The sequence below is a fragment of the Rhynchophorus ferrugineus genome, unplaced genomic scaffold, assembly GCF_030347505.1.
Source record: "Rhynchophorus ferrugineus isolate W39M unplaced genomic scaffold, kcgeb_rfMv2 rfM8, whole genome shotgun sequence".
In the NCBI taxonomy this organism is placed as follows: Eukaryota; Metazoa; Arthropoda; class Insecta; order Coleoptera; family Curculionidae; genus Rhynchophorus; species Rhynchophorus ferrugineus.
Genome location: NW_027472587.1, coordinates 13,954,117 through 13,973,504, shown reverse-complemented (window position 1 = coordinate 13,973,504; position 19,388 = coordinate 13,954,117). Strand labels below are relative to the sequence as shown.

General features: G+C 28.7%; 2 protein-coding genes and 1 long non-coding RNA gene across 7 annotated transcripts; 1 reads left to right on the top strand and 2 right to left on the bottom strand.

Annotated features, from left to right (window-relative positions):
- The first annotated feature begins 1,049 nt into the window (after positions 1-1,049).
- Positions 1,050-13,682, top strand: LOC143200852 (NPC intracellular cholesterol transporter 2). The gene is made up of 4 exons (XM_076411593.1): positions 1,050-1,191; positions 10,560-10,667; positions 12,600-12,799; positions 13,520-13,682. The coding sequence occupies exons 1-4, from the start codon at positions 1,116-1,118 to the stop codon at positions 13,607-13,609; spliced, it is 474 nt and encodes a 157-aa protein (XP_076267708.1). The 5' UTR covers positions 1,050-1,115; the 3' UTR covers positions 13,610-13,682.
- LOC143200855 (uncharacterized) lies at positions 3,878-4,270 on the bottom strand. The gene is made up of 2 exons (XR_013006830.1): positions 4,141-4,270; positions 3,878-4,081 (listed from the first exon to the last, which is right to left on the bottom strand). It is a non-coding gene; the product is annotated as an uncharacterized LOC143200855 (long non-coding RNA).
- A 2,246-nt stretch (positions 13,683-15,928) lies between the features above and the next one.
- Positions 15,929-18,886, bottom strand: LOC143201364 (uncharacterized). 5 transcript variants are annotated; one of them, XM_076412372.1, is made up of 6 exons: positions 18,680-18,886; positions 17,744-18,603; positions 17,506-17,688; positions 17,167-17,392; positions 16,518-16,825; positions 15,929-16,465 (listed from the first exon to the last, which is right to left on the bottom strand). In XM_076412372.1, exons 2-5 carry the CDS (start codon positions 18,591-18,593, stop codon positions 16,531-16,533), a joined length of 1,554 nt encoding a protein of 517 aa, XP_076268487.1. In that variant the 5' UTR covers positions 18,594-18,603; positions 18,680-18,886; the 3' UTR covers positions 15,929-16,465; positions 16,518-16,530. The 5 variants fall into 5 exon arrangements, with proteins under 5 accessions (XP_076268487.1, XP_076268484.1, XP_076268485.1 ...); XM_076412369.1 differs by having other exon boundaries at positions 16,545-16,825; XM_076412370.1 differs by having other exon boundaries at positions 16,545-16,825; positions 17,744-18,625; positions 18,680-18,874.
- Between the last annotated feature and the right edge of the window lie 502 nt (positions 18,887-19,388).

Genomic DNA, 19,388 nt, shown 5'->3' with positions numbered 1-19,388 from the left:
TGTTTTCTTTATTTCTTAGTCTTACGTTCTTATTTTTTGTTTATTTAATTTTTTACTAGGAATATCGAGGAAATAATGTAAACAATGATTCTTCTTCTTTACACTCTTCTTTCGCTGCTTAGCGTTTTTGGAACTACAGTCGTACTGTTTTTGTTGAAACAATATTATTTAAGTGAGTGCAGAGTTCTGACGTCAAGATCAGTTTACCCTTTTCTCTCATAATCTTTCCACTTCCTTTTATCATATCAATTTCGCTTTTTGTTATGTCAACAATAATTTGTTTTAAAATTCTTTAATTTTTATATTATTATCTTTATATTATCTGTATTACTTTTTTTATTTCTTCCATTTCATTGTTTTGTTTTTCCAATTTAGAGTTCATGTTATCTGATAGTAGATCTGATTTTCTGATAGAAACATTACATTTTTGATTGTTTTGTCATCAGATCCTTTAATGCAAGGAAATTTTCTACTATGCTATGCTTCCACTATGCTTCCAAATTTCTTCATGTATTTTTGTTACATTTCTTGGTCTATGCTTGATTTTTCCTCTGTTTATTGTTTTTTTCTTATTTACTTTATTTTGTTCAATTATTCTCACTAGTCCTTTAAGCCTTTCCAGAAGTGGACTCCGAGTCAAAACTGATGGGGTGCCTTATTTAATCATATGATACAAAGACACAAAGGTTCAGATAACGCTATATAATGATTCTTCCAAAGTATATCTGTATTTAAATCAGTGAACCAGGAAAATATTCTATATGGAAACGGAACTAATTTATGAAAGATGTTCCGGATGATAGACGAGGAAATACAAATACGCGTACACACAATGGACGACCAATAACCATGCATTTCGAACATAATATACATGGCGTTACGTCCAACGCATATTAATGTCCCGCGCGTCTATATAAAAATGACCGGGCGAAGAGCACCAGCACCATTAGCCTTCCTCAAGAGAGAGAGCGTACCACCACCACCACCACAGGCGGTTTGCGTTTAGTTGGAGACCAGCGACTAAACTAGAAACTGCATTTCGGGTAGTACCGTTCCGGTATTTGGTAACATAGCGATTCGAATTTCTCCGCTTGCATACCGTCGACGCATATAAAATGAGGTTCAGCGCTTTGGTCTTCGTGGTTTGCGTTGCTGCAGCTTCCGCCACCGAAGTGAATCAGTGTGAGAACGGTAAGACAACATTCTGTTTATTATGACGTGGAAATGATCGATTTAGGTCATGATTTAGATCGAAGTATTGAAGTGATTCTCGGTTATGTAATGAGGCGGATATGTATTTTTAATGTAAATATTTACTCGTTTAAATATTCGTTTAATATAGTCATTTAAAGTCATAATTAATTAATATAAACAATGAAACTTATGGTAATGCAATTTCGTTTTTGGCCAAGGTTAACATCTTAGTTATAACCGAATATTTTTAGATAGACTTGCAACTTAACTCATTAACTAGATTACTTCGTCATTGACATCAATTATCACTAGACACTGTGTGTGATAGAAACAAGAGAAAGTGTCTATTATGACGTTATAACGATCAGACTTCTAACCGAAATTTCTTGGATTTCCCAAAATATTATTAATATTATATAAACCATCGTTGCTAATGAGCCAGAATAATATATAAGCAATAATTATTACGTCAATATAAACTGGTTAACAATAGATCAACACCAGTAGATGTTTTAGTGGTAATAACACATCCAATGACAAATGGTTTATTTGTTTTATTCTACGTATTTTTTTACTTATTCTGTTTTAAACTTCAGTTCTTAAGGTCAAGTTCTTTTCTTTAATCATAGCGTTGGTGATTTTTTGTACTGATACTTCAGTTCTTAAAGTCGTTTTTTAGTTGTTTATTGTTTTTTCTTAAATCAAATCATTTCATTGTGTTTTTTTTTGTATTAATACTTGTTAATTTTATTTGTTTTATTTTTTGGTTCACAAAATTGTGAAAAAAACTGTATAACGAATTAAATATCATAATTTTACATATTATAAAGTCATATTTATCTCCATGGTTTTGACATTGCTCCCTTTGGACACATTTTGAGGTTTATAATCTGGTCAACATTTGTACACCATCATCCATTTGTTGACAATTTTTGACTATTTTTTAATATTACTATCTACCCTGTTATAATCCTTGTTCTTTCATATGTTTTTCCTTTTTTATTCTGTATCTTTTCTGATTTACTCTGTCGACTCACCCATTTGTTGGCAACAAAAAAGAGATAAAAATCGGAAGCTCTGTGTATAATAGTATATATACTGGTATAAAAAAATTACCATACATGTTTTATACAGATAATTAGAGATTTTTAACATGATCTGGCCCGATTTTTGAATAGAGTCGGAAACTTTTTGAAAGGAAAATGATGCCTCATTCTTTCGTTTTCTCTACATCCGGTTACATATTACATTTTAGGTCGAATATGCGTTATAACGAACTAATATCGATTATAATTTAGTCTTGTATATTGCTTATATAATAGCAATTTATTATATAGTCATATTTGTATTTTTCAAATTAACCAGTATATTTTCCTTTATTTTAACTTCAGTTCTTTCCTTTTCTTTTTTACGTGCTTCTTCCAGCGAAGTTTTACATCAAGATTCATTCCGAGACTGTAGAGTTCTGACTGTAGTCTAATATCTAAATAAAACGTGGAACCAAAGTCCCGCTACCATTTTGATTGCCTATAACTTTACTCAAAGAAACGATAAGTTTGGTTTTCATAAAAAGTTTATTTGGTCTTTACATTTTTTTTTCGTTATGAGCGATAGGCATTGGTAATCAATCGAAGAACCTTGTTTTGACAGCGCTGTATCACTAGTTGATTTGAATTTTTAGTGCAACCCCATAATTGCATCCCATAGGTCCAAACTGGCTTTATAATTTTATTATAGATCAACCTCTTTGATTTTAGATCAAGTTGAGAGTATCTTCCGACTAAGCAGTATAGTTGTTTTATTTTGGTTCTAATGTGTTTTGCTTATTGTCTAACGTGATGCTTCCAATTTAATCTACCGTCAAGATGGATTCCAAGGTATTTAGCTGATTCTGCTTGAGGAATCAGGCATCCATTGAGTGATATAATTAAGTTTTTATTATTTCGCCTCAATGCAAAATTAACGTGGACAGATTGGAGCTATTACGTTGAATTTTCCAATATTTCGTCGATTTGTAGATTTTGTTGACTGCCACTTGCACTCTTTCTATTGCCCTAGGCAGAAATATATCTTGTCATCAGCAAAAGTTCCACGAAGTGTTTCTTTTGCTTTTGGAATGTCAGCAGTGTAGAGCAGATACAGGAGAGGTCCTAAGACGCTACCTTGTGGAATTCCAGCCGAGATATTTTTAAATGTCGAGAACGCCATTTCGTGCGATACTCTAAATTTTCTTCCGAATAAATATGACTCCAGTAATTGACAATAGTTACGTGGTAACAATTTGCTCATCTTACAGATTAATCCCAAATGCCAAATCCGACCAAAACCTTGTGAGAGTTTATGAATAATGAAAAATAAATTGTTATATCTCCGGTGTGTAGAATAACTAATTTCTTAACCAGTTACAGTATAAAGGAGGTCGTTGATTGATAATATATGGAAGATTTCCTATTATTTTAGGCGAGTTCTGCTTTAATTATTCATTATATGTTTATATTTTTCATTTATTTCAGACACCCCTGTTAGATCTATCAGTATATATGTAAATTAAATACTTGGATGATGCATCATGGATATTTGTGACGTCGAAATATTGCAATATTGCCGAATTAACTCTGAGGTAGTTCAGTTTGGCTTTGACATACAAAAAAATTCTAATCTAAATAAAATAATTGAGCAAAAATATTATGAAATATAATTTATTTTAACATTATATTAGATCTAATACATATATTATCGAAGGACTTAAAACTACAATTAAGACACACCTATAATAGTTTGTTAGATTTGTTTTATTTACATTTAACTCTTTTCCACACTATCCATGAGGTAGAGTTTCTAGGCGCGTTTTGTTAAGTAGTGGTATCCCCCTGGAGGCCTAATCCACCTAATTAACAATTGTATATCTGAGAAACGTATTTTACTTTCATTCGAGAGTATATTTACTTTTTTAGTTTAGTTCTTGTTTCCTTCAATGTTGTGTTTACTTGTCAAGTCATCTTGGTATCACTGTATATTTTAGTTCTTCTACTATCTGTGTACACCATTCTTCATAAAATTAATCACTGGATTCTGTCTAATGCATTTACCATATCTACAAAACAGTACTCATTCTCTCCTCATACATTATAACCTAATGCTCATGTTTAATTTTGAACAATTACAATCATATCTGTGCACACAAATCTTTCACGCCCTGTAATACCATTTTCTACAGTTATATTCAATTAATTATGTGCATACCTTTAGTTGTTTCCACTCTCATCACTCTATCTCGAGAATTTCTCGTATTGCACAGCATTATCATATATTCTGAAAGTTTCCTTCAGTCAATTTTACTTTTCCACGCATTGTCCAATTCAATTACTAAACTGTTAATGTTTAATCTGTCCAAAACATTTATCAATTACTTCCTCTGTATGTCTAATCGAGTTTATTCAAACCCAAGATGTTATGGTTGCTTCCTTCCACATATCCAAATATTTTTTGATGGAATATCCTTCTCGACCAGCAATATATCTGCAATTAATTATTAATAAATATAATGATCAACAAAACCTAATCGAATGCTATTGTAACTTTTACCTTTCTCCATCAATTTTTGTTGACTTTACACTTTTTTTGTTACCATCTTGCCAAGAGTGCCACAATGAACCATTTTGAAATATCCAAGTTTGATCAAGATACACAAATTCAAATAGTTTATCTTCCTTGGACGCATACGTCTGGCAACAGGACGACTTTGACAGGCCCATTCGTTTACGTGTTCGAACTAATCAGATAACATTGTTTCTCTTTTTAACTAGAATAAAATGAGAAGCAAAATATTGTCTGATTCTGAAACGAATTTACAAATTGCGGCAGGCAATACATTAAACATCTTGATGACGTATGTAATCTGTATTCTTCTTTTCAGTGAGGCTTCTCACTGTAGGTTTCCGCTTGTGAGAACAACCTGGAAGGTCTTGCTAAAACGTTCAATAATAGTCTGATATTGTTAAGACGTTACGTTTTCCTTTGTATATTTTCTTTGTCTCTTTAATGTGCTGGTGAAATCATTCGCCTTGCTCTTCACGGAAATTTTTCAAATTTTCTGGAAAATGGTCAAGGTAGGAATGAAGAAAATATACTTTTAAACTCATTAGGTAACCTAAAGCTTGAAATCCTTTTAGCAGTTTCTTGACGATTTGTTTATAGTTACGGTTTTTAAGTATATACTTGAAGCATTTTCCATCGTTGGGAAATGATTTTATAAATTGCTTCATAAAACCCAACTTACGTACAGCAATGGTAGAAGAAATGTGGAGGTGTCAATGATTTTTCCAAGACGATATTAATATAGAAATATATAGACAATAATAGGATTTTCCGTAATCTGATTTTAAAATTATTTGTTTTGTTTTGTTTCCTTAAATTCAAGGTTTATTTACTACGAATTACTTTCTCTTTATATTCCTTATACTTAGAACTTTCTACAGGTGTAATACATAGGCAAGTTTTATACACTACCTCAAATAATATTAATATACATTTTAAGTTCATTCCTGAAACTATTAAAAATACTTTCAGGTTTACCGAATGGGTGTTTTTGTGATACTTCGATCTGATTGAAAGTATATTATGACTAATTTATAATTAGGTAGTTTAATTGTGGTTGGCAATTTCATTGTCATTTAGTCCGATCGCATTTTTTGCTATTATTCTGGTAATTTGTTTATTTAAATTACGATGCGTCATTGCCGGTTAATTCATTTTATTTTACAAGTACTACTTACAGTGCAATGTGTTGGTAATCACAATGTTTTATACGGTTTATGTTAAAGTTTGAATCGAATTATTTCAAGTCCTATTTTTAAATTCTAATATGATAAAATAAATATGTGTACAGCAATAATTAAATACATTTTCGGGAAATAAATTAATATGACTTTAATTTTTTTAATACGGTTTGAATATAGATATAAAAAATCTGTTGAAAATAAAGTCAGTAATAAATTGTTTATGCTGATGATATATTAACAATAATCGAGCTGTTATTGTATGCAAATTAGTCTAATATAATATTATATGCTCAAGTTGATAGATTATTGATCAATACATATTTAGAATTTGATGTAATAGATTGGGTATAAGTAATGTCGATTTTTTCAACATGTTTTTCAAGGAAAATTTATTCATATATATTTGAAACATTATAATTTTATATTTAGAATGCTCTGTTATGAACTGTTATCTTTCAAACTCGCTGTAATATGGCTTCATTGACAAACTGTTACTACAGGTATATCAGGAAATGTCGAAATTACTTTTCCTAACCTTATGTTAGATTTTTTTCACAATTGTTTACATTAACACAGATTTTTATGGCCTTTAATAATACGGCATTAGTATCTTATTATAATTAAAATGACTTACTAGGGTACTTCATTGTGATTTTAATAACAATTTCTATAAATGTACCTTGAATTAAGTAAGGTTATTAAATACGTTTCTTTAATTATAGGCATATAAATTAGTTTTAAAGGATTTTTTATAGTCATATAATTTAGTCTTACGGGATTAGTTTTATAGAATGTTTTTCATTTGCAGGTTTATAGTGAAAATCTTTATAATGTATGTTATTTAAAGTACTGTTCATCGATAGCCACTACTTTTTCCCACCTTTCATGCTATTTACGTGTTCCATCTCCAAAATACGATCTTTTGAGCTTATTCACGATGCATTTTTTGTATCCTGTTACTAACTGAAGCACTGCTCAGAGACATCGCGATTCATATGTCGGAACAAGTAGTAACCAGAAGGAGCAAGTTCTGGACAATACCGTGGGTACGGTAGCACGTCCCCTTTTAATGTTTTCATCGATTTTCCAACATGTGATCGAGCGTTGGGATTCTGAAGAATAATATTGTTATGTCTTTGCTTCAAATGCATCAATTGTTGCCGATAAATATCCTCGTTGACGCTTTCATCGTGTAATGTCTCCAAATCCCCTTTTTTTGGATGTCCAAAATGCTCTTTGTCTTCGGTGTCAAAATTACCACAAAATAACGTCGAAATTCTAGTCGTATTAAAGATACTTTTATAGTTTTCGATGTTGTAAATCCTTTTAAATTAATGTATAGGCCTGAGTAGAAGATCTCAATTGTTTTTGGAAATTCACTCACACAAAAATTATTTTTGGTATTAACTGGAACCTAGAATTTTTAATAGCCCACTAGATTTTTTAGCAGGTCCGCAGAACACTACCTTTTTGTCAACAATGATTTAAAATTGGACGTCATTTTAATACTTTATCTTTAAAAGGAAAATAACCAAAATTTCTTGATTTCATTAAATGAATACGAAATTCGCGAAAAAAGATCCAGTTTACAAAATAACATACTTAGTCATACAGATCATAACATCATCTCTAAAATCAACGGACTAAACTATGAATTATTTCCCTGACTTAGCTTCCCGTGATTTTTCGCTTTTCTGACCTCAAAAAATCCTTTTATGGTAAACGATTTTTATTAAGGGATAAACTAATATATTCCATAGAAGAATATTTTGCAGTATATGATTATAAAAATTGTAAAAACTTGGAGCACCATGGTAGAAAATTATATAAAATTACAGGTATGTTATTTTTTTTATTTTGACGCTATTAAATCCAGGTCTCATGTGATATTTTTATGACACCCAAGATATTATAGGGTTCAAATATCAGGTTTAATTATTAGTAACTCAACTATTACATTTCACATAAAACTCCAACATATTAAATACAAAGTCTACTGAAAATAAATGTAAATAAGTGTTTTTTTATCGTATATCTATAATTTAATGATCATTATTTCGTTGAGCATGAAGGCCAATTATCATGGTAGTTATATAAAAAAAATTGCGAGTTTTAACATGTGAAATATTTTTTACGTAGTCAGATGTAGTGCGGTATTGTTTTATGTGGTTTTTATGGAACTGCATGTTAATTATATAAATCTTTATGAATATTTAATTGTTTTTTTTTCTGAATAAATAACGTCTAATCGGAGTAGATGTGTTGAATGGAGCTGATAGCTATATTTTTGGCTTTTAGTTATGTTGAGATTTACGGTATTATAGTAAGTACTTATATTGATTGCATATTATAATTTAAAAAAAATGGTACAATAAATATTAATCAAAATATGTTCAAATTATTTTCTAAAACTTTTTCTGACGTCGATAGACATCTGCAGTAATAATTTCTTTCAGTGTTAGTAGATACTAATTCACTACCCCTTGATTCATCAACTGCTAAACTGTCTTGCAATTTATTATCTTTGAACTTAGCTCTTTAAGCATAGAGTATATAGAAGGTTAACATATATATTTATATATATATATATATATATATATATATATATATAATTGTCTATAACTCTTTTTCCCTATTTCATATTTCTTTAGTGGTATCAATTCAAAGAAGATGTATTAAAGTTTCTATCTTTTAATTCCCTCATACTGAAAGTAAAGAAGCACAGCTGAAAGTTTGTGTCTGTTAATATTTTACTTACTTGTTCAACACAAAAAAGTATTGAGGCAAGTTATAATTATTTTTACAATGTTATTGTGAAAATTATGGAACATATAATTAAAACAGTTAAATCGTAAAGAGAAGACATAGAGGAAGAGAAAGGAGATAACATACCAAAAAGTAATACTTTAAAGAACACCAACAAAAAATTTAAATGTATGATATATATCAAAATTACCGCTGTGCTCTTATTATGGTAAAATTGAGGAGTTAAAAATACAGCTTAAGCTTCTATTAACAATATAACAAAACAAGCATGATAATCTCTTGTTTATAAAATCAAGCTCATCTTGTTGGTTGTTGAAAAGGTTATCTCTGTTGAGGAGCCTTAAGCCAAAATATTAAATATAAGTATCTTAACCAATATACATTTGTTTCAAGTAAATGAACCCCTTCAAAATAATTATGTTTTAAATTGATGGCACTTTACAAACAACTTTTTAAAGAGTAACAAAAACTTTTCATGCAGTATAATCACATTTACATGAATTTATATGAACACAAATGCTTTATATAAATAATTTTGTACGTACTAAATATAAGCAATGCTAAGTCACACACACACACACATACATCCTTAATCTAGCTAACTTGGGTTGTTTTTTCCAAGAAAATACACAATACTTTTAAGACTGAAGATACATTATAATCCAATAATAGTGATTGTATTTAAGATACAATAATGCTGACCGTACTTTTTGTCAGATATACAAAAATGGCGTCGTAAACAAACAGAAACAAATAATCGTGTTTTAGAAATGAGCCAATCAAATGCCTTTGTAGATCAATTCAAATGAACCAATCAAAAAAGTGGTCTCAGAGAACTCTCATCGAACGCAGCACGCAAAACATTTCCTCGGTTTCGCCTATTTAAGTGAAACCTCTATATATACTCTATGTCTTTTAAGCCGTCGTTAGACATAAAAATCAACAAAAGTAATAAATGTCAAAAATACAATTTTGAGAGTTCCATAATTAGTATCTGTATATACCCAATAACTCAATAAAACTATTAAGAAAACTGATATTTTATGTGAAGGTATGTCAAAATCATCGAATTTGATAGTTAGGTTAGGTCCTTTAATAATTGTTTTCACTAATAGAATTTCATTTCATTAGAACTCTCTGTTCCTTGTCTTCTATTACTTGCAACTACAGTTTTATTTAATCTACTAGGCCTAACATATACTTTTACAAGTTTTTTAAAATTGTCCACAAACTACATTTATTCCAGTATTGCTATACATATTATTCCACAAATTACAAAAAGAAGAATCTGATAAAAAATGTTAATATTTCTAGGTTACGTTTTAGGTGACATATGTTAAATTTTACTTAGTTTTATAAAGTTTTGACATAATGTATTGTGACGTTTTGTTTTGACGAACTTAATACCATATCTGCGACAATATAATTACAATTTAATTAGTTTATGAATGAGAATTTCAGTTTTCGATTAACATATTACTAATAAAATGTAAAAGACTATTTTAAAACTATTTATAATACGTATTGTTTATATACTTTATATCTTAAATAAAATAAAATGCAACAATACAACGGTACTGAAAATGTTCTAAACTATATGCAATTGTGTAATTCTGCAACTATTATTTGCATAACTTTTCCAATGAAGATATGACTAGCACCTTCACTAATCACGCGATTGCGTATGTTTATTTTTTGTACTACCATGTTGCATATATTAGATCTAAATGAAAACCGCGCCTTTCTATTTCAAATCTTTTTTGTTATATTTAGAGCTAATGTAGCGCTTATTAATCAGAACAATATGTTAATTTTCAGGCAATATAGAAAATCTTTCCCAGAAGGTACAAATTGGTAACTGCAACAAGCCACCATGTAGACTAAGGAAGAACACAAAGGTTCCATTATCGCTCACATTCAAAGCAGGTGAGATCTTAATAATAATATAACATGATTATTAATATTAATACTACAACATTACATGCCAGAATTCCATTGTTTTGAGAATAACAAAAGTATTTTTAACGAACTTTGTAATAACTTTTAATCTAAATGTCAGATTGACATAATTTTGACAGGTGTCATTTGAAGATTATTAAGTTAGGTCTTATAATATGATTTAGTGTTATAATTTAACTGTGATATCAAACATGTTAGAAATTAAATAACTTTTGAAAAAAAAATGAGGACTTTCAATATATGAGGTTATGTTAAGAAGGTGAAAATACACCAGCAATTAATAGAAATTGAATTAAATATTAGGTGAACAAAGAACATATAGTCACAAAAGACTAATTCTGATGACATGAGTTATATTTGAAAGTTTTTCGCATTTTCTTGTTGGCCAGAAATCTAAATAAAAAGGAAACATTAATCACTAAAATGATGTGCGTCAAGTGATGACATTTGACAATGATAATGTTGCTTTTTATCAGTTTCGTGACTTTTTTAATTTGTCAACATATTCGGTATAGAGTCTATTCAAAGTTTTTTTGTACATACGTCATCAAGATTTTTAATGTTTTGCCTGACGATATTTTCCTTATCATTTTATACTAGTTAAGAAGAGACACAATGCTGTCTGATTAGTTCGAACACGTAAACGAATGAATCTGTCAAAGTCGTTCGGTTGTCAGACGTATGCAAAATTTTTGAAGCAATAGTGATAAGTGGTTATAACTCTAATCTATGAACTATTGTGGCTGTATAACCAAATGTAGCTTCTAGATGTACTATAATGTTAAACTAAATTATATTTTATAACATTTTTGTTTAATTATTTTATTTAGATTAGAATTTTGTTGTATGTCAAAGCCAAACTGAACTAAAACTCAGAGTTGATGCGACAACATTGAGACGTTTTGACGCCACAAAATTAGATGACGTATGAACAAAATAACTTTGAATAGACAATATAATGTCTACGCATTCAATAATTATAACTCTTGTACAAAATGATCATAATTGACTTAGTGAAGTATGATCGAGTAATTTTAAATTTAGAAATAACGCAACCGTGTTTACAGTTTTGAATTTGTATGTCTTTGATCTTGTATCATTTGGTAATTTTGCTGCAACCGTCAGGAATAGGAATGTTTGTCAATTTATTGGCATTAGGTCTGTTTGTGATTTCGATTCGTAAGCATTGTTACACTCAATTCGACAGTTTATAGTTATTGCGTTTTTTTACACAATACAATTTGTATTTCAGCACACAAACCATTTCCGCACAAACTATTAAACTGCGAACCGTATGTTGAACTTTATTTTGTTATATAATTAGTGTAAGTGGAATTATTTATTAAAAATGTTTTTTTAACACCTAATGTTAATGGTGTTGTTTACTATATAAAAATTTCTAAAACTTCTCACTTTGTTTACAAATATATCCTTTCAAAACACATATTATGTTAATATAAGTGCTTTAATGTTATTAAAGTAAAATAACATAAAGTTTGTTAAATATTAAATTGTACTTATGTAACAATTTAACGTTTATATACAGTGTTTTTGCAGTTTATGTCAATATTTTAAGATTATTATTAAATAATTAATGATATTGACGACGAAATAATGACGACGAATTAATAACGGTGACATATGTCATGATCGAGAATGAAAAGTGACAATATCATTACAAGGTAATCTTTTTGTAGGTTTAATAACTTTTGAACTATAAAAGTAGTTACTAACAGGAAATAATAATTTATTTAATTAATTACGTCCTTATTAGGGGTGATATTTAAAAAGTGAAAACATACATACAGGTTTAATTATTTCAACGGCATCTATATAAATATTTAATTACCATTAAAATTAATTAATCGCATTTATTATAGAACCGGTTATATTTTCCAGGTCCAGAATTTACATCACTCGTTCAACAAGTTAGTGCCAATATAGTTGGAGTGGCTTTTCCTTTTGTTGGTGTGGACGGTACCAGTATTTGCGATAAAGTCTACGAGGAAGACGGTACCACCAAAAATAGCTGCAATTTTGAGGAGGGCAAAAATTACGTATTCAAGAACGAAATTGACGTTTTACAAATTTATCCCAGGGTAAGGCAACGATTGATACTTTAGTATATGACATATATCATGGGTTTTGAACATTGAGCACTAGAAAAAATTATCTTTTTGACATTTCAAATAGTTTTTATTTAAATAGTGTAAAATGTCACCATCAAATATCAAATCAAACAAATCGACAACTTTTTTCCATCACACCACCTTTTAAATGATATATACAAGCATACATTATATATATATTATTATACAAGCTATATATTAAAACAGGTAGTTAATGAAATTTCTGCTTATATTTATTTATACTTAATTAACAAGAATCCTTTAATATATATATATATATATATATATATATATATATATATATATATATATATATATATATATATATATATATGCTTCCACTTTATCTGTCATCTGTCATCGATTTTTCGATTATTTAATAGCCAATTGTTTTACCTGTAGTGGAGTACTTCTCATAGAAACAAATCAGCTTTTTATAATGACGTAAGCGTTCACAAGATCTTTGACTATTATTTATGACCCTATAAATGTTAATTAGAAGACTGTAAGAAACAAGTTTGATTTATTTCAACGATGAACGACGAACTTTAACCGTTCCTTGCTGGTATATTATCCTTGAACATCTAAAAATAAAATAAAAAATGTTTTCGCATCTAACATTTTTTACGATTTTGCAATGGACGACTAATTAGTTAATTTTATTTTTTTTAAATCTTTTTTGCATTTCAGATCAAGACCGTAGTGCATTGGTCACTCACTGATCCAACTACAGGAAAGAACGCCCTTTGCTTTGAAGTTCCCGCTAGAATAACAAATTAATTTGTCATTTACAAACACCACAATTTACTGTTAGGATAAAATTATTTTAATAAATATCGTTATTTTTTTCTAATTTATTTGTTTCATTAATCTCTGGAAATAAACCTTATTAATAGAAACGTCTCTGTCCTTAACATGAATATCGTTCAACTTCCTAAATATCATTTGCCGACTTTGCGAAAATACAATTCATTCTAAAAACAAAATTATATTTCTTTGATAATTTCTTTGAATCATTTGAAGTAATACCTTGACACAATGAAGTTATTTTTATATAGTTTCTGAGGTCAATTATTTTTAATCGAAAAAATTGTAGACCACCTTGTATACAATAGATTTGTTGAAACATTTGTTTGAATGATAATATTTTAAATTAGTGAACACTAAATAATTTCATTAAATTTTTAATAAACCGTAATATTAATTTAATTAAATACTCTTAATAAGATAGATAATAATGTGACTAATTCAGTTAAATCAATAAATTCAATAACTATAATTATCTTTATTTGCAATTTAGTAGATAAACAAGAAAGGAACTATACCTTCTTGTTTTACAGCTTTGAAATTAATTTTACACCTCATCGTATTTATATTAAACACTATGTCATTTTTATAATAAGAAATTAAACAATATGGAAACAAAGGTGTTCAGAATATAGATATAAAAATTAATTTGGGATCAATCTAAATCTAGATTATTTCAATTGTTTTGTGAACATTAGTATTTTCGTAAACATTATCTTGCATATAAATTACCTTTTAATACTATAAAAGCTGTCTCCTTATTCTTATTTGTAACATAATTGCCTCATTATTTTCGTACTGTTGAAAGGTATATCATTGTATTTTATTTGGGTGGATGTTACTTTGTTTATGATTCAATGGATTTTCATTTATTAATCAAGTAAGTTGTTCACTTCTGACGTTGACGTATACATATGATTGTCTTTTTACATAGTTAATTAATATTAATAGGTTGATAATACTTTTATTTTAAGTTGGATAATACTTCTATTGTTAGGTTTAAGTCTCAATGTTAGGTACGTTTAATAAATTATGCAACTGTCAATAATCGAGTATCAATATCCGAAGATTAAGAATGAATATTTCTTTATCGATGACACTGCCTACTATAGGAATTAGTTTTGGGTTTGGTGTGACAATTTTACTAGCAAATGTCCTTGCTCGTTAGACAACGCTGTCTTCTATATAGTTTAAAATGGGGATTTTACTATTAAACTAAGCAAGAGATTAGTGATTCCCAATAGTAGAAATCATGTCAAATCAACGAAATCTACCATAACTAGAAGAGAACATTTATATAAAAGCATCATGGGTGTTCTAATAACATTTGTTTGCTGTATCAATGCATTCTCAAACAAATCACGTTTTAACTACAAGTTATGGCTGTTATATGGTCTATAAATATACAATATAAGATGGGTATTAGAATTCATCATGGAAAATACAAAGGAAATTTCGTTTTTTTATTTTGTGGTTGTAAGTATGAACAAGCACCCTCTATACATCTATTTATAAGAAAAGTGTTTCAAGAAGCAGTCACATATTTACTACATGTAACTGCTTAGTGTTTAAATTTTGTTCAATGCCTACAGTACTTTAAATTAAACTTAAAAATTTTAAATAGAGTCTAAATGTTTATTTGAACAAATTTTAGAGCTATTAAAAGCAAGTATATTAGCATCTTTCCAGCATCAGACATTTGATTGAGATTCTTTATACTTTTATTTTAAATTAATGCCAAGGCCATGTAGTAAAATATATAAAGGTAAGTTACTTAATTCGTCAATTTACTCATGATAAACTAGATTAAAATAAAGGACATCTTCTACCGGCTCTACATTATCAATCTTTGATTTGACAAGTTCTAAAATTATCTGAAAACCCATCTGAACATATCCTTGATGTAACTTCAGCTCTGGTTACTTTTAACTAAATATAGACCACAAAGTTTTATTCTTTTTTATAAAATTTGCTTCCATATTGACTAAAGATCTCCAATACCAAGAAGAAACCAGTAATTATTCGATGCGAAATCAACAAATTTTTTAGTTTGTCGGCCTAGAAGAGGAAAGCAGTCATTTATTAATATAATCATCATGGGTGTTCTGATGATACCTGTTTACTACATTAATACTTTCTCAAACAAATCACGTTTTCTGTTCTAATGCTGTAATGAATACGCTAACATAGGCATTAGTATTCATCATGAAAAGTATAAGAAACATTTCAGCTCCTGCCATGATCTTGGATGTTGATTTCAAGTGAGACAAAGTGGCAAATAAAAAGCGCATATCGAAAATAAACTTTTATTTCAAATTTAAAACTATAACAAATCATTAACTCTAACTCTAATCAAAATCAATTATTAAAACTTTTGTAATTACCAAACAGAATATATCTGGTTACTAAACAAGATGATATGAATAAACAAGAGAAATAAATTTATAGATACCTATATACATGTCTATAATATTTTAAAATAAACAAATATATAATATCATGGCCATCTAATATGTTTATGTGAAGAGATGTTTAAGCCAAGTTAATACCATATATATATATATATATATATATATATATATACGAAAATTTTCAGTTGACTTGTGAAATATTTCGGAAGAAGCATATTTAAATATATATTAGAGAGTCTGATGTCTTCACAACTGTTTAAGCAAAATTCCTTGCAATTTAAATTTACTATGATAATGACTAACTAGTCTAGAATGTATATATACAAAAAAGTATCACATTATATTAATTATCTTGTTATCAAATTCAATAATCCGGGTTAAATTTGATCTTTACAATCTACAGCCTCTTGATTATATGCTGTAATAAAGCAATAAGTAGATCGGTTATTGAAAACAAAAAAAACACGTACAAAGAAGTTAACATCACATATTTATACCTGGATAGTTACATTCTTCCTCTTTTTTAATCTTAAAATGATATGATACCATTCCTCCAATGGTATAGGAGGATAATATGCTGTTAGGAAACATTATGCATTTCCTAAACAGGTCCTCTTCCGGTGTTTCGTTCAGACAGTAGTTGGTTTGTATGAGACGTTTCTCTGGATGGCGCATATCGATTATACTAACTTCATAGACGAACTTCTTCGACTCGCTTTGACACCCTATGGCTTCAGCTGCCCACATGCAATAATCAGTCATACGTTTGCATGTTAATCTAAAAAAATCAAGGAAAATGAAACCTGATCAAATATACTCTATTGCAATCTATCAAAAATTATAGTATAATAATCAAGCATCAGGCTATCCTGTGAAATTTTTACAATTATTTTTAGATTCATAAATAAACAAATTCGCAATAGGTCAGATAGGTTAAAATTAAGTTTATATTACACAATGCTAATACCATATATAAAAACAATAACTAGATAAGTTGTTTAAATAAATTATGGCAACACTAGCTAGATCTGTGCTTTGTTATTTATTATTATTTCTAAATGTACAATTTAATAAGTGTTGAAAAATAAATAATATATATGTTGCTTGTTATATACTAACCTGAAAATATGATCAAAAGCTAACAATACTTTTCTATCAAAAGTATTACTAAGACTAACAAAGATAGAATTATGTTCTAATCGCAAAGACTCAGTATATCCATTAGTTTCAGATACTACTAGATGATCTGGATGAAATTCTTGAAGATGGTTCATAATAAGTTCATAAGTGCCTGACATTGTGCATTGAGCAAATGGGCAATGGTATGGTTTATAAGGACATACACCTAAAAAAAAAATGTTATACTATATTAACATTTTAAGTTTATAATTAATTTTAAAAATTTGGTAAATTTTGATTGTCAGAATGTTATATTTATTAATAATATTTCGGAATTACCTTCATGTAAAGCTATTTCAGCTTGAGACAATGACATCATACATCCTAAATCATGAAAAACACATGGATAAGAAACCCCAGTTGTCAGCGCTTCCAAGGAATAGTTTCTGCCAATTCCAAATGCTGCTCTACATGTTGGACATTTATCTAGACGTGGCTTGCATGCATTGCAGATACTATGACCTAAAAAAGTGTTTATATACACTTTTTAATAAGGTCTTGTTATATTTAATCTTACCTGACTGGCACTGATAAATTGGAGGTCTCATAAAGGATTTGCACACCGGGCATTCAAAATATTGTAGTAATGTTTCACCTATGTAATGAACAGGTGCGTTGTAGGTCTTGATTTTAAATATGTTTGTAATTCTGTTTGTAATCTTAATAGTATGTTGCAGGGATAATAAATCAACATTTACAGCATCAGATTCATCTAATCCTTTATAGATGTAAATTGAGTCTAAAACTCTGGAACGTGTCTTTAAATAACTATCACTGTTTCCTTTATGCTTCACAGAGTAATAATAATTGTTTCCTCCATCTTTGACATTGCATAGAACGTAGAAAAGTTTATTCTTTTCTAAGCTGAGATGCATCTTTAAAAGTAGTATGATATTTTTCATTACCAAGAGCTTGATTAGTTCATCTTCATTAAAACTAATGTCCAAATAGAATAAACCATTTTCAAAATTAATGATATGTTCTCCATGAGAGTTTATAAAGTGGGCAACAAATTCTGAAGCAAACCCTTCCCACAGACATTGTGTGACTGATGACATGGGACACCTTTTTGAACGATATGGGCAATTTTCTTCATGATCTAATAGATCCATATTCGAGCTCCAATGATCACATCCGTTATCTCTAAATCGACATGGATAATTCAAAGTTGACACCAGTTCCTCCAAGGCAGTATTTTGCAGACATTTACTTTCCAAAAAATTTTCATTGTAACAAGTTGAACACAAATTTCCAGCATTCTCCACTAACATTACAGGTGTAGACAAAAGTAAATTTTTACATATTGCACAGTGTAGAATGTTTTTCTTTAGTAACACTTCAGTAACAGATTTAACTGACTTGGCCATGATGAAGCTACTAATTGTTAGAAAAATTTGTTCTAATACGCCACAAAATGATAAGTGAAATTGAAATAAATAAGAACAAAACTTACCAGCAAGGTTTCCTTTCACTGATGACGAATGGAATAAAAAAGGTTTTTAAATATTTATCTGTGTTACAAAAGATGGTTATTTATATCTTATTGAACAGTTGCATCATTTAATTTTGTATGTATATTTATCACAATTACTACATAAACAAAAAGAGCAAAATGTATATAACCTCAACCAATCTTTGCGTGACAGCCAATTTGTAAAAACAAATATTAGTATACAATATACTCAGTTTTAGGCAACCTAATATACTATCAGTATTTATACATAAGTAATACATATTATTTTCTTATCTTTTTGTTGCATTTCACTTATCTTGTATGTATTGTTGCTTATGATTATTTTATATTTACTGCTATTATTATAGGTAGGATAATTTTATTTTTAATTTCGATATACTAGTGATTACTATTATGATACAGGGTTTTGGCACATGGAATTATATAAGATATTAGTACATTAACAATGAATTAAGTCATTGGAGTAAACAATATAGTGATATAAAAAATAATCAAGGCTATATACGGTAGCTATAATTTTAGATGATTCATTTTCAGTGATTTTAACCTTGATAAAACTGTTTTAAAACTGTTTTATTGCTTTTATCAAAGAAATAGCTATACCTTATTTCTATATAAATATAATTCATATCATAGATATAGTAATATAACAACATTAAGTTATGTCTTTAGCGATGGCAAACCATTG

What these genes read in the sequence shown, in the direction of transcription:
- LOC143200852 (XM_076411593.1), top strand. Translation starts at nt 1,116, where the DNA reads ATGAGGTTCAGCGCTTTGGTCTTCGTGGTTTGCGTTGCTGCAGCTTCC. An exon ending in AGTGAATCAGTGTGAGAACG is followed by an intron (nt 1,192 to 10,559) that starts GTAAGACAACAT and finishes GTTAATTTTCAG; the next exon opens with GCAATATAGAAAATCTTTCC. An exon ending in ATCGCTCACATTCAAAGCAG is followed by an intron (nt 10,668 to 12,599) that starts GTGAGATCTTAA and finishes TATATTTTCCAG; the next exon opens with GTCCAGAATTTACATCACTC.
- LOC143201364 (XM_076412369.1), bottom strand. Translation starts at nt 18,593, where the DNA reads ATGGCCAAGTCAGTTAAATCTGTTACTGAAGTGTTACTAAAGAAAAAC. An exon ending in TGAAATAGCTTTACATGAAG is followed by an intron (nt 17,393 to 17,505) that starts GTAATTCCGAAA and finishes TTTTTTTTTTAG; the next exon opens with GTGTATGTCCTTATAAACCA. An exon ending in GCTTTTGATCATATTTTCAG is followed by an intron (nt 16,826 to 17,166) that starts GTTAGTATATAA and finishes TGATTTTTTTAG; the next exon opens with ATTAACATGCAAACGTATGA.